General features: G+C 38.9%; 1 protein-coding gene across 1 annotated transcript in view; it reads left to right on the top strand.

Moving 5' to 3' along the window:
* Window positions 1-2558, top strand: part of Yipf7 (Yip1 domain family member 7) — a 22923-nt gene extending 20365 nt beyond the window's left edge. Inside the window, exon 6 of the mRNA XM_008837686.1 lies at window positions 2062-2558. Within this exon, the coding sequence (XP_008835908.1) occupies window positions 2062-2224 (163 nt within the window). The 3' untranslated portion in view covers window positions 2225-2558. The remainder of the gene's footprint in view (window positions 1-2061) is intronic.
* The last annotated feature ends 13161 nt before the right edge of the window (window positions 2559-15719 follow it).

The raw sequence follows: 15719 nt of genomic DNA, 5'->3' as shown, positions 1-15719 counted from the left end.
GAGACAGGGTCTCCCTGTAGCCCCAGCTGTCCTGGAACTCACTGTGTAGACTAGGCTGGCCTTGAACTCACAGAGATCCACCTGCCTCTGCCATCCGAGTGCTGGGATTAAAGGCGTGTGCCACCAAGCCTGGCCATGAACTATTCTTAATAGATACTAATTAAGTCAATGAGTATATTATTTATAAGTGATTTCAAACTATGTTTGGCCTATTAATAATTTAAATGTTATAAGGTACATTATCAAATTTTTTACCAGTAATTAAAATTATATAATTTTGTCAGCAAATAATAAACAGAATCCTTATTATTAGAGCTCAATTTTAGATCAAGCAAGGCCATGTAATTCAATAGTGGAAAGAATAAAGTGAAAGGGTTAGATTTTTGCTTAATGCCCCTCTACTACATACATCTCTCCAAGACACATCATAGATTTGAATCTGGATGATGGATATTTCCTGGGATCTCCCCAGCTCTTGTGTCTTATTTTTCTGAATAATGCACTCTATTTTTTTTTTTAGATAAGAAAATAAACTTATCCTTTACCACCTATACCTCCCTTTGGGACTAGGCAATTAATTTGTCCATTTGTTCCTACCAGATTGCTTTTTGGTTTTGTGAGTGTGTATACTTTTTTTTTCCAGTGCTAGGGATTGAACTCTGATCTTTGTGCGTGTCAGATAAGCACACTACCACTGAACATACTTCTAGCCCTACATAATTTTTATGTATGCTTGCTTTTTGTTATTTGAGATAGGGTCTTGCTATGTGCCCCAGGCTGGCTCAAAGGCATAATTCTCCTGCTTCAAACATGTGGTGCCTTCACATCTGACCATAGTGATGTTTTGAAGATACCAGTTGGAACAAATTCATTCCATATGAATGCATTCAATATTTTTAAACTCCCCAAAATTGACATAAAAGTGGATACTTGGGGAAGTATTGTGACACCTCAGAAATGCAGGCTTTCCTTTTCTGTGTGTTCTCTGCTTGAGCTGTGTCAAGGTTTGCTTTCTGGAGTAAAAACATAATGGACATAGGAAGAACAAGGACAAGTCCTCTGCTGAGCTGTACGTGGCATTTATTATAATGCCAACATCATAATCAAGTGAACATATGGGCTGACTCTTCAATTAAGATTTTAAGAGTGGGTCTGAACTCGGAGGACACCAGTTCCCCTAGCTATGTATTAGAGCTGTCTGTCTCCCAGAACTGTGCTCCTGTCCCCTCAGCCTGTGTAGAGAGCTGCTTGTGTGCCTACCCTGTGCCAATGGAACTGGGTCTGGAACCCTCTTTCTCCCACTTTGCCCCGGTCAGTTCGCACCCATAATTTATTCAAAATAGTTTCTCTGACTCTGTTAGGGAAGTCAAGTTCAAGTCCAGCTCCACCCTTAATCTTCACAGACCTTCTGGTCTTTTCATCCCTAGTTCACATTGATCCAAGGTCACAGGTCCTTCCCAACCTCTACTATGTCCAATGGAGCTGAGTGGGTGCTCAGTTTGCAGTGCTTTGATATGTTAATTCTCAAGCATACTTGCTATAATTCATTATCTTTTTGGGTGGAGTACCAAACTGATGTTGCCAAGGAGATGCCCCATCACCAGACCTCGGAGCATGGTTTTGTTGGGGTTAATTAAAAATTATTAGTCCAGATTATGTCCATTAATAGAAGTCATTACTACAGCTATAACTTCATGTATCTTTCTTATCATACACTGTGGAATGTAGAAGAAAGAAATCTGTAGGCATGAGAAGACTGTTCCCAGAGTGTGCATGAGACACTTGGGAGCCAGGATTTGAATTTTGACATTTGAGAATGACTGTAGACAGTAGTTTCTGCTTTTACTTGTTCTAGATTTATTAAATTATAAAATACAGAGCCCAAATGGTAAATTTTAATCAAATATTTTCTGACTAGCTGAGGTCTTGTGAGCTCATTTGGCAAATAATTAGAAAAAGACATTATTTACACTTGTACCAAGGGCATTTCAGAGGCTGCTGTGGATCAGTCATCTCATTTTCTCCAGATGTAAGCCATCATTGTCTTTGTCTCTGCTACAGGGGCATCTTTGGAACTGTGTCAGCACTGTTTATCATTGCGTGGTGCAGTCTCTCGGCTTCCAAGATCTTCAGTTCAGCCTTGGACATGGAAGGACAACAGCTTCTTGTTGCCTACCCTTGTGCCTTATTTTATGGACTTTTTGCCCTCCTGACAGTTTTCTAAAGAGTTCTTGGCATGAATTTGCAAGACTTTATTTGTTTGCTGTTTACATTTTTTGGGAAGAAGTGCATTAGCATTCAAATTATTGATATGATTTCTGTTTTATTGCTGTTGGGAGAACAGCAAACAGAAAGCAAGAACAGCACTTGAGGATATGCTTTAACAGCTTACTTTGTGTGAGCGATGTTTGCAGTGTTCAGCTTGGGGCATTAAAACACTTAGAAATATTTTGAAATATAAAGGGACATAGTTTCTGTACTGATGAATGCTGCCTGTTCTCAACAGATATGTTTCTGAGAAATTACAAGTGAATAAAATCCTATGCTTAACACAACTTCCATAATAAATCTTTTCAAAAACTTTCGTGTTGAAGCTCTGTGCACATTGTTAAAAATTACACAATCCAGCACATTTGGAGAGGTCAGAGGTTTTATATACCCAGAGTCAAAGAAATTCCTTCATTTACCTTAACACCTGTTATTTGGTCCCATTTAGATAATGTATTGACTCACCACTTTTTCAAGTTTTCACTCCCCTCTCACCTGGCTTAAATGCTATGAGTCCATTATGACAGCTCTCCCTTGCATATAACCTGAGTGATCTTGCTATTTTCCCTCTAAATAGATGACTGTTCCTACAGGAAATTCTACCTATTTCATATTAATGCTGTTGACATTTCTGAAATGGCTCTCCAGTTCTGCCCTTTAATCCTACACTATAATTTCATTTGAAATTTGTTTTCATACTAAGATAACCGAACCACACCAGTACTTTCCTGCTCAAATCTCTAATACTTCTTCCCTATTTCTCACTGTTATTTTATTCCTCTTTTATTTAAAGATAGAAACATCTGGGAGAAAAGCATTTCATCTTCCCATCACACCTATCAGCTTACAGACACCTTCACATCTGCTTGTATTCTACCCTTCTTTTGTCATTTCGTCTCTCCACGTCACCTTCCATAGCCAGTATTGTTTTACTTTTCTTCATTTGCATAAGCATATGAACATGCTCTGATTCCTCCTAACTTAAAATAAAATCTCCAGGTATGACCATTTCTCTTGTCCTCCTTATAGAATGTTCTAGAAAGAGTTGTCTGATTTCTGCCTCCACTTTATTGCCTTCTCTTCATTCTTGCTTTTGTCTAGTGGGAAATTCATCATCCTGTTCACAGGACTATCTTTGTCAAATCAGAGATATCACATCAGTCTACATTCAACAGTCAATTCTCGGTTTCATCTTATTTGAACTCTGAGTGGTATTGACGTGACCCCGTTACCAATCTCTCTTGGCTGCTGTACTGAATCGTTGAGTTCTTCACTTAACTCATAGTGAAAGAATCTCTCAATTTTCCCCTAACCGACTGACTGGCAGATCCTTAATAAATTTCACTGGCCTTTCTTCTACTTTTCAACCACAAATCTAATATTTAGTTATTAGCTGAGCTCATTTAATTAAACAGCTTTAAAATCTAATGACTTCAAAATTCCATTTCCACTGTACATTCTCTTGCTTGAACTCTTGACATATATATCCAAGTCATAACTAATATCACCATTTGATTTTAATATGATACACTCAAATATGTCAACTAGAATCAAACCCCTGATTTCTATCTACCCTATCCTCCATGCTCCTCCTCACAATGTATTCAATTTTTGTGGTGAATATAGTCTGGTTTATTTGAGCTTATGGTTCCAGGGGAATTACAGTCTGTCTTGGTGGGAAGACATGGTGATGGAGGTGGCTGGAGGAGGAGTGGAAGCTAAGCTCTACATCTTCAAGCAGGCATGGGAAGCAAGAGCAACTGGAGATCTGACAAGGTTTAAGAACTCTCTAAGCTCATGCCCAGTGACGTGCTTCCTCTAGGATAGCCATACCTTCTAAGACCTCCCAAAACAGGGCCACCATCTGGGGACAAAAATGTCCAAATATTTGGAACCTATGGGGGACATTTTCATTCAAACTACCACATTCCACCCCCTGGCCCCCATAGGCTCACGACCATATAAAATGCAAAATGCATTTATCACACCTTTAAAAGTCCCCATAGTCATTATCAGCCTCAATACTTTTCAAAAGTCAACAGTTCAAAGACTTTTCTGAGACTCAGCGAAATATCTTAACTGTAAGCCTCTATAAAATCAAAAGACAAATTACATACTCCCAACATACAGTGGAACCGAATACATATTAGTATTCCAAATGGGAGGAATGGAGGCATAATAAGGAAATACCAGACCAAAACAAGACTTAAATCCAGCAGGGCAAACACCAAATCCAGTAGCTCCATGTCCAACTTCTGGGACTTAACTTCCAAAGGGCTTAGATGGCTCAGCCTCTCAAACTTTGCTTCATGCAACACACATCTCTCTCTTTGGTTGTTACCACTCCTTGTATGCAGGTCTTCTTGGCAGATGCCTCACAGGTCTGGCACCATGAATGTCATCTTGTGGTATCTACTTTACAAGGTAGCTGAGGTCATAAGATAAACTCTGTGAAACTCTAGCAAAGTCAAGAGCGTTCTTACTGCAGATGTCTTTTACAAGCCTGGGGTGTTTGCACACACAAATCAAGACACATGAGGAACGCAGATCTTATTTCTGGAGTCAGGAAGATTTCACACAATCCTCAGAGGTGAGCCAGCCTAGTTGTTGACATGATAAACAAGAATTGCTGAGAGAATAAATCAAGGCAGAAAACAGTAAGTCCATGATGTAATTACAGTTCCTATTGAAGAACCTTGAGCCTGCAGTGCAACATCTGGAAGGGAATGCTCCTGTCATTGCAATTCCTCTTCCATTGTCACTACAGGCGGCGGGAGCAGCACCTGGGCATGGACACAGAGTCACCACTCCATGATGTCTCTCAAGGGAGAGTTGGATAGCTACAGCATTGTGCAAATGTAGTCAAGAGGATTGATCGCATGGCAGGGAGGCATGGTGGCTGGAGGTGGCTGAAGCAGGAGTAGCAGAAGCTAAGCTTTCACATCACCATACAGGCACAGAAAGCTAGAGAGCAGCTAGAGATCTGGCAAGGCTTAAGAACTCTCTAAGGTTACCCCCCGTGATGTATTTCCTCCAGGATAGCCACACCTTCTATGACCTCCCAAAACAGCGCCATCATCTGGAGATAAAATATCCAAATACTTGGAGTCTATGGGGGACATTTTCATTCAAACCACCATATTCCATCCCCTGGCCCCCATAGGCTCATGACCATATAAAAAGCAAAATGCATTAAGTCCCCATAGTCATTAGCAGTCTCACTACTATTCAAACGTTAACAGTCCAAAGTCTTTTCTGAGACTCAGCAAAATATCTTAACTGCAAGCCCCTGTAAAATCAAAAGATAAATTACATATTCCCAACATACAGTGGAGCCAAATACACATTACCATTCCAAAAGGGAGGAATAGAAGCATAGTAAGGAAATACCGGACCAAAACAAGACTGAAAAACAGCAGGCCAAACATCAAATCCAGTAGCTCTGTGTCCATCTTCTGGGACTTAACTTCCAAAGGGCTTAGGTGGCTCAGCCTCTCTACCTTTGGTGCATGCAACACACATCTCTCTCTTGGGCTGGTAGTTCTTCTCGGCAGATGCCTCCCAGCTCTGGCATCATGAACGTCTTCTTCAGGTCTCCATTGCCAACCAGGCTTCACCTTCACAGCTTCATACGATGGCCTATATCAGGGCCTTCTCTATGCAGAGGAATCCCTGCTGTACACTGCCTGGCTTCAGAAGGTCATTGAAACGATTCCAGGGGAATTAGTGACTGTTCGTCTTGGTGGGGAAACACGGTGGCAGAGGTAGCTTGAGGAGGAGTGGAAGCTAAGCTCTACAACTTCAAGCAGGCACAGGAAGCAAAAGCGTGAATGTAGTCTTGACTACTCTCGTTTTCAGACCAACATCGAGTCTAGTATGTAACTGAATTCTGTTATCAAAGCACTCCTCAAATGTGATCATGTCTCATGGGCTCTGTTATGGTTTAGATGGCAAGTAGTTCCTCAAGTCTTATGTGGAAGGCTTGGTTTCCATCTAACACAATCAGTCACGGAAACATGATTGGATCATTAGGATCTGACAATGAGTTAACACAAATTTGGATTTATGATTTGATGACCTTATTGATGTGAGGAAGAAACCAGGAGGTGAGAATAGCTTGGAAGAAACAGGGCCTGATAGGCATACATTTAAAGGGCATATCTGGTCTGTGGCCCCTTCTCTGTCCATCTGCTGTTTGCTGTGAGATCTACCACACGGCTCCACTACATGTTCACACCATGAGTTTCTGTCTCACCACATACAAGTTTAGAATCAACTGTGCAGAAGGACCATGGACTGAAACTTCTGAAATGCTGAGCCCAAAATAAAACCTTCCTCCCTTATGTTATTTTCTCAGATGCTGCCAAAGTGACAAAAAAGTAGACAAGGCAAGCTCTTTCATAGCCAACGTTACAGTCCCACAGCCACTCTTACCTGTTGGCTACCTGAAGCAGTCGCTTTACTGGCTTCCTGATCCTATGTATTCTTAGCAACAGATTTATTTATATAACAGTATATTGGAGCCTCTGAAAATGTAAGTTAATTATGATCATAGCAACCCCAAGACCCTTCAGTGGTATTCATTCATGTTCACAAAAATATCAACTTCTCTTTTGATAGCTCAGAAGCTTTCTACTCAAAGACTATCCCTTGGACAACAGAATCAACATTCTCTGGCATCTGATTGAGTTGTGAATCCTAGGGCTCCTGAACTGAAGTCTGTATTTTAACAAATCCCCAGATGTACTGTATGCACAATACATTTTGAAAAGTACTGGTCTGCATTATTTAGCTGTCTAAGATATTTTAGCTTCTAACTTCACACCTTTGAGCACTATCCTTACCACTGCTTTTCACACCACAGAGTTTACTACCTCTGATATTTGTATTATTCCAAATCTTTCATATTATTCAGGTTTGCATTCATGTTATACCTCACTAGAGGCCTCTTGGATTGTGTGTAACAGTACACCTGCCACCCAGCTTTACTCAGTCTTCTCTACTCTCTTAAACTCTAGGGTAATTACCTAAAGTTACTCAGAATCACTAAGCCTTAGTTTGTCCATTTATTATTTATTTATCTGCTTTCCTCATCTAGAAGACATATACTGTGAAGCCAAAGTCCTTATCTATATGCAACATCCCTGAAAAATGATTTTTGTTTCTTTTTCTAAATAATCATTTTTGTTTTTTTCTTAACAAATTTATATTTCTAGTTGCACAGTGAACAAATGAGAAAATCAATAAATTATCAAGACTGTAATTGGATATCGATCACTATGATAAATAAGAAGACACTGAAACTCTGGCCTTTGAATTCAGGGAGAAATAGACCCTAAACAAACAAACAGTAAACAAGCAAGATCATTGAAAAGCATGAACTCGCTAATGTAGAAGGCTGTAAATGGAAATCAGGGCTGCAGCAGATGCTAGATTTCTGTAGTCTAACAATCTATTAACAGACATATTAAGCGAGGAATTTTCTTAAGTTATTGGTTTTTTTTACTTGAAATGAAATGGTTCTGACACACTTTATGTAATGCAGGTGAAATAAAAATGCCATTTATTATAATGTTTACTCTCTCTGTGTGTGTGTGTGTGTGTGTGTGTGTGTGTGTGTGCATGCATGCACAGCAAGCGTGTCGAGGTCAGAGGACAACTTGTAGAAATCATTTCTCTTCTACCTTGTTGGTTCCAGGGATCAAACTCAGGCCATCAGGCCTTGGTAAAAATTGTTTTATCGGCCGAGCTGCCGCCCCAGCCATTTTGTTTTGTTTGTTTTGATATGTATATAGATAGATACGCATTCTTTTAAATTAACAATGTAGGTTAATATTTTTTTCTCTATAAAACTAATCATGGAAAATGTTTTCTATTTGCTGTGAAAACTTTTAGCATCTATATGAAAAAGCTATCCAAAACAAATGCTTAAATCACTTCTATTTAGTAAGAAATAAGATTAAATTGTATTTTCAATAAATGACAGAAGTATGAAATACCTAATAATTAGATTAATGTAATAAGAAATACAGATGATCTATCTGAATATAATTATAAAATGTTAGAGACATATTTTAAGGAGATTTGATTATGCTGACAGATATACTATATACCTGAATGACAAAATCGGATTTCATGAAGACTTTCTCCTGGATAAATTCATATATTTAGTATAATTTCCCTGAAAAATCAGAGAATTTTTTTCTTGGTTATTAACAACTTAACAAGGTGTTTGTAAAATTAATATGAAAAACAAAAGCTGGGCATGGTGGTGCACGCTTTTAGTCCCAGCACTCAGTAGGCAGAGGCAGGCAGATCTCTGTGAGATCAAGGCCATCCTCATCTACATGGTGAGTTCCAGGACAGCTGTGACTACAGGGAGACCCTGTCTCAAAATTAAAGTAAAAATAAAAATAAATGAAAAAAAAGTAGTCTATAAATTTATTGAGAGTTAAGGAAATTGTTCATTTCTATGACTGAATATTAGTAAATGAAAATATTTTAGAAGAATCATGATGTGAGGAAATACATGTAATTAAGTTTTTACTTTGTGTTGGTTTTCTAGACAGGATCTCACTATGTAGTTCAGGCTGGTCATGAACTCACGGGGTTCAAGTGGCATCAAGCTTTCAATCCTTCTGCCTCAGTAGTGCACCAACACAACAAACTCAGCTTTCACAAGTAGCTATTTATTGAGGATTTACTATGGGTGGGGCTAAGAGCTTTACACTTGTTAACACATCAAATGAACACAATTACTATGAAGTCCTGTTGTCATTGTCTCTGTTTTATGGCTGAGGCTACTGGGTTGCTGAGAGGCTAATTGCTTCCCAAGTTATTCAGTCAGTGACTAGAATCTGAAACAGAGAAGTTTGATTCTACAGCCCCTAACACAACATACTTCCTGTTCTCAGGAAATGATGTGTCCCCTATTTGTTTTACTTATATTTATCTTTACCTTGACCTTGGCTAATACTAAATGGGGACTATTAGCTTGAGCTGCTAGGGAAGGATAACTCACCAATAAGACAGAAGAATGCTGAATGTCTGTCAGGATTCGAAGGGGGCTGAAGGACTCCTGGGCTCACTTCTGCACTCTACTGTAAATCAATGATGCAGATTCAGATCCATTTGACTTTTGGATACAAAACTTCACATACTGTGGTTCTTTCCCTGACTCCAAGAGATATGTGCATTACATAAGATATTCTCCTTACTAATTTTTTAAATATGGAATTCATCTGTGGCCAGTAGAATGTTTAAAAGATCAGATGATGCAGTGAGTGGAGGCACACACCTGGTCATATGGCAGAAATAGATCTTTCCAGTATAATTCACCCCAGCAGAGTTTTTCTCTTTCTCTTTTCTCTAATGCTTTCAGTCTTTTTTAATCTGAAAATGTAACTTTTTTTCTTTTTCACTTTTTTGTTTTACTGGCTGGTTGAAAGTTACAGATTATGTTCAAAGGATAAATGGCACATTTGGAATCAAGAGATGGCCTCCATTTTGACAAGAATGATTGGGGACATGTGCTGAAAATAAAAGTCCTGAATTACTCACACTCCAGTGCCCCAGTTCACACAGTTTAAGTAGGGCAGTGGCCTTTGTAACATTTGATGACAGATGCTCTGTTACTTTTTCTCTAGAAGTGAGTGATGCAGCTTGCAAAGCCACGTTAACGACACTGCTCCCCTCTTGTGAGAGCACTCTGCCTCTGCGCAGGCCCAAGCTTCCTTAATCAGTTTTTGTACTTTAGTGGAAGTCTGGAATGACCTTTTCTTAAAGTTCCAAAACCAATTAGGTTGTCACACAGAATCCACAATGATGGTGACAAGTGTGTTTGTGTGTGTGTGTGTGTGTGTGTGTGTGTGAAAACAATTTGTTTCATGAAGGTAAGATTTATGGGCTTTTACATGGGTAGTAACTAGTCAGGTGATGTAGATAAAATGTGAACAGACTGAAAAAAGTTGGAGAGGAAAGGAGGAGACGGGAGGAAAGAACAGTTGGCTCTGCAGGTAAAATGTAGACAGCTTGCCTTCTTTGAGAACATTATGCAGCTTTCTGAAGCTCATTTTCTTCACATGGGAAACAGTAAATGATGCAAAGTTTGCAAGGTTCTTTTGAGGACTTGTAAGTGACCTAGCTCAGTACTCCAGCACAAAGTAACTACTCAACAAACAGAAATCTGCCACAGTTTTGAGAGAGTCCCTGGGATGAGGTTTTTGGAAAGGTTGTATTCCATAATATCATGAATGCAATTACGAATAAAAGACGACAGCTTTAACTGACGTACATATTTAATGAAATCAGTTATTTGGACATTAGATAAAATTGGTGAGGGAAATTACATCAAGGTCAGCTAAACTTATTTTAGCTTATCAGAACTATCAACACAATTTTATGATTTGAAAGGAGGAATTCTGTTGAATGTTGTTTCTTGTCTAGGAAATATGTGAATAGCCTTCCTAGGTTACAGGTTTCCCACAGGTTCTGAAGAAAGTAGTTGCAGCCTCTCTCTTATCTTTAGGAGCTAGTGGCTCATGTATTCAGATCATTTAATCAGATCTATTTGTTTGACAGCAGAAAACACGATAAAGCAAAAAAAAGACAAAGGGGCAGTTAGAAGTATATATAAAGCAAAAAAGACAAATGCTAGCTAGATCTATATATCCACAGAATTTGACTCTGTCTGGTCATACCTATGCTGTATTGTTTGCTGGGTCTATTTAGAATTATGCTCTTTATGAAAGTTTGGTCTTCTTGTATTTCATTTTTAGTGGCAAGCTATTTTTGTTTTTGTTTGTGTGGGGGGTGGGTTTTTTTTTTTTTGAGACAGGGTCTCCTTGTAGCATAGCTGGCACAGATTCACTGTAGAACAGGCAGGCCTCCACGTCACAGAGATCTGTCTGCCTCTGCATCCCAAGCACTGAGATTAAAGGTATGTGCCACGATGCCTGGCTCTCTCTCACTTTTAAATGATTCTTTGACCTATCAAATATTGTTTTTTATAAATCCCATTTATTTATTCATTTATTTTTAATCCCATTTATTTTTATATTAACCACAGTCAATTATTGCTGCTTGTTTATAAGAACTCTTGTGCTATTGGTAAATTACTGAACATTCAGTAGTTTTGGTATGAGAAAATCTTAAAAATTATGCTATCAAAATATAGAATGTTATGCAGTATTGTTTTAGCATTGTCTGATCAGGTACAGTCATTTTATATTATGTAACACTCATAGGTAGAACATTTATGTCTAAACTGTCACTGTAGAAGAATTGTTATCACACAAAGCAGTACAAAAAATTGGTACTTGAGAATGAATGCAATTTAGGGAACATTTGGGGCAACTAAAATATGACTCCAAGACTCTGTGGGTAAATTATGAACCCAGGTTTTATCTGTCCACAGCAAATCTTTGGAGACTATTTGAAGATTGTTTATTGTGCACACTGAGAGGAGCAGTGCTAGGCAGAAGGAAAGCAGCAAGCAAGGAAGAATGTTGAACGTTTCACAGAGGAAGAATAGAGGTAAAGGACAAGACAGCAAAGAATACCAGTCAAAGCCAGGAGAGTTCAAGGGTCCTCCCAGTAACCGAGCAAAGCCTGTAGAACTTCAATCACCACCTGTCACAGCTACAGTGAGATCATCATCTGAGGCACCGAAATCTATTCAGCCTTTTAAAATGTGCAAACTAAGGATACATGCTTATTTACTTAAAAGTGTGGACCTTGTAGATAAACAGCCTCTCTGAACTTCCCTCATTGGGGTCATTTATTGGTCACAGAGAGGTGAGAGAAGTTCATCCAACAAATATATAAGCAAGGTTGCTCCTGGGTCAAAAATGTTTTAGAGGAGCTTTTATAAAATGCTTTTTATTACTGGGATTTGCACAGAATGTGATCATTTATAGAAGATCCCAAATATCATAAATATTTCTATGTATGTTATTCCTCATTTACAAATGTAATTTGCTGGAGCAAGTTTCAGAAAAAGTTTACAAATGTAGTTGCTAGAGAGATGACTCAGTGGTTAAGAGCACTGGCTGCTCTTGCAGAGGACCCAGGTTTGATTTGCAGCACCCACCCAGTCTGTGCTTCAGTTCTTGCCTCCAGGTTCCTGCCCTGAGTTCCTACCTTGGGCTCCCTCATGAACTGTGTCCTAGGAGATGTTGTGCAAACAAACCCTTTCCTCTCCAAGTTGTTAGTGGTCACAGTGTTTTGTCACACAGTGGAGAAACAAACTAGGACAGAAATTGGTGCCAGGAGTGGGATGTTGGCTGTTGTGGACATGTTAAAACTTTGGGCTGGAAGAGTCATTGAATGCTTAGAGTTTGTTGCTGTGGAGCTTGGAACAGTTATGCTCAAAGAGTTGTAGGTGATGGAGACCTGATTTGTGAAGCTTCAAAGGGAAGCCGAGCTTATTAGGGCTGTTTGTGGTATATTTTGAATTGAGAATCTGTGGTTTCTGGTTGGCTGGGGCTGAAGAATCAGATGTAATTAAGAAGAGACCAGAACCACTGAAGTGAAACCTTTACTGGGACAATTGATGCTGGTTATCTGGGGCTGAAGAATCAGCTGTAAGTAACAAGAGACCAGAATTACTGTAGGAAAATCTTCTTGGAGGGATTTCCTTAGGGATAGTGCACAGAAGCTGTGGTGCAGAGGAGACCTGAGCCTCCATCTCAAGCTGGAAACAGGACTTGGTAATGTGTAGAGTCTCCTGCGTGGTGCTGGTGTTGAAAACTTGAAGGGATCATAGAGACCAGCTGAGGCTTGGCACCCTGAAAGGCCAGGAAAATCCATTGGTGAAAGTACAGCCTCAGTTGCAATGAAGAGCCCAGGATTAAAGGAATCATGGAGAGAATATGAGGTGTTGCACCTGAAGAGGCTAGAAGAGGCTACTGGTGAGGGCATAGGTTCAGTTTTAGTGGAGACCCCAGCTTTTTGGAGATGCCAGAACCATGGGATGACCACCAAGGGCAGCAGCAGGAGTGGAATGGCACTGGCCTCAGTCTGTGAGACAAGCTGTGTGAGCTGCAGATGGCAGAGTCAGAGAAGAGGAGCTGCCAAAACCCTTTGGAGCCCAGAAGATCATAAGTGAATCCCAGATGTTCAGCCTTGAGCTACTTTGTTAGACTTAGGTTTTTGCTTAAGTGTGCTCAATTCCTCTCTTTGAAATAAGACAATACTTGTTATGGATTTTACAGGGGTGCACAGTTAAAGAGACCTTTAAAAGAGACTGTGAACTTTTAAGTATTTGGATTTTTTTAAGGACTGTGGGGCTTTTAAGTTTGTACTGTCTTATATTGTGATATTAACGTTAACATAGTTCCTAGGGGACAAGAAATGGAAAGGTTATGGTTTAATAGCGGTGTGTCTATGTGTCAAGTTGACACTCATACACATAAAATAGAAATAATAAATAAAATATTTTAAAAAATACAGAGTAAGCATTGTTAAAGTATTTTTGTAAATACTGGTTACATAAGCATTTTTCCTATATACTTGTATGTGACTCTAGAATCATCTTTGTAAGAAATGAGTCTGGTGAGATGTTTTCCTCTATTTATGTGTTCTGGGTCCTGATTGTTATTAAGAAACATTCCTTAAATAAAGTAGTAAGTCAGAAACGTGTATAACTCTTCTCTGATGAATGGTATGCATTAATACCAACTTGATCTTGTTAGAAATCCAATACAGCAATATTTCCCTAACTCCAGAGAATAATGTTTCAGTGGCTTAGAATACAAAATAGGTAAGGATAGCAGCCTTGTCTTCTGTCCTTGTATTAGTTACGTTTATGTTGCTGTGATTAAGCATCATGACCAAAAGTGATTTATGAATGAAAGAGTTTATTTTACCTTAAGATTCCAGAGGGAGAGTCCATAATGCTGGGGAAGACATGGTGGCAGGTGACCACAACTGGCAGATGAGAGATCACATCTTTAATCACAAACTTGAAGGAGAAAAAGCAAACTGGGCTGAGGTTATAAGCTTTCAAAGCCTGTCCCCAAGACATACTTCCCCCAGAAAACTTGCACTTTCTAAGCCTCCTCAAACAGTGTTATCACCTGGGGACCACGTGTTCAAATACTTGAGCCTATAGGGGACATTTCTCATTCAAACCACCGCAGCCTTTACACATGATGTGCAGATTCTATTCAGACAGAATCCCAGACCTCTAACAATTTAATGAAATTAATGCAATTTAAGGACAAACTTTTACTTTTACCATACATCCAATTTCACATAATTTGAAATCTATTCACTGGAACAAGTATCTATAAAATGATTCTTAAACATTCTTGAACCTGAAAAACTTATTAAGGTGCAATTGGTACTGTCAACATTTCTTGTGTGATTTTAATGAGAAAAAAATTAAAAACAGATTTCTCTGTATGGCCAGTCATTAATCATTGTAATGATAGCCGGAAAGTAAATTAACTTATACTATACACCATGTGAATTCATAAGCCAAGTACTCATAAAGGCACTGCAAGAAAACTGGTTACACTGGAAAACGTATTTTTAAAGAAATGATGATAATGAAAAATCTTGGAAACCAAAGGTAAGTTTTAATTGTTTAAAAGTAGAGCCATCTGAGAATTCAAGTTGGGATGCTCAACTGCAATTCTCTTTCCTTTGTGTCGTTTCTGTATGCTGCCGAGGCCATGCTGTTAGACCCTTTTCCTTTCCATTCCCTTCTCTGAGCCAGTTCTTTGCATCCACTGAAGACCCAAGTCCTCTATCATTTCCTGTGCAGCTTGTCTCTAAAGGCAAGGCACCTGCATGCCCTTGTTGATGGCATGTCTGGTTTCTCTTTCTTTCAGTTCTTGGAGCGTAAAGAAATGTTCTGTTGTCTTCCATTGAGTATATAACTGACCATACAACAATAGCTTCACTCTGGACTTTTCACCTTGAAAGAAAACTCCCATTAGTATCCTCCATTCTTCCATGTCTTCCTTTTCATTTAGTGGTCTTCCACTGTTCTAACACCTGTACATTTTGTTTCTCTCCAGGCCACAAATCAAGATGTCTTCCACTCATCACACTGAGCCCTTTGTTCTCTGCCAAGTGTGGTGAGAAGGAATACCTACTACTACCTTTTCACAGAAAAATGGTTACTAATATTTGTAGACTTGTCCTAATTTTATTTCTATGTATCCAGCAGAAATAATGTGCATATTATTGTATAAAACTTTCTCAGCACTATAAAATGTATGTGTTATCAGAATTTGTTTCTGATGTCTCATGTGTAATGACTATATTAGCCCTGCTTAGAGACATAGTATGATTGATGGTTAACTTTCCCTTATCGATGGGTATTTACATTGTAGGTGATCAACAAACGTCACTTTTTATGAAGAAAGAATCTCTAAAGACAGAATTAGGAAGTTAAAGAAAGTAACTATTTACTTATTATTTATTTTTATGCATATGTCTGT

This window comes from Nannospalax galili, unplaced genomic scaffold (assembly GCF_000622305.1).
Source record: "Nannospalax galili isolate Female #2095 unplaced genomic scaffold, S.galili_v1.0 scaffold318, whole genome shotgun sequence".
NCBI classification, from domain to species: Eukaryota; Metazoa; Chordata; class Mammalia; order Rodentia; family Spalacidae; genus Nannospalax; species Nannospalax galili.
Note: the sequence above shows the minus strand (reverse complement) of the source record. Positions and strands in the feature narration are given on the sequence as shown.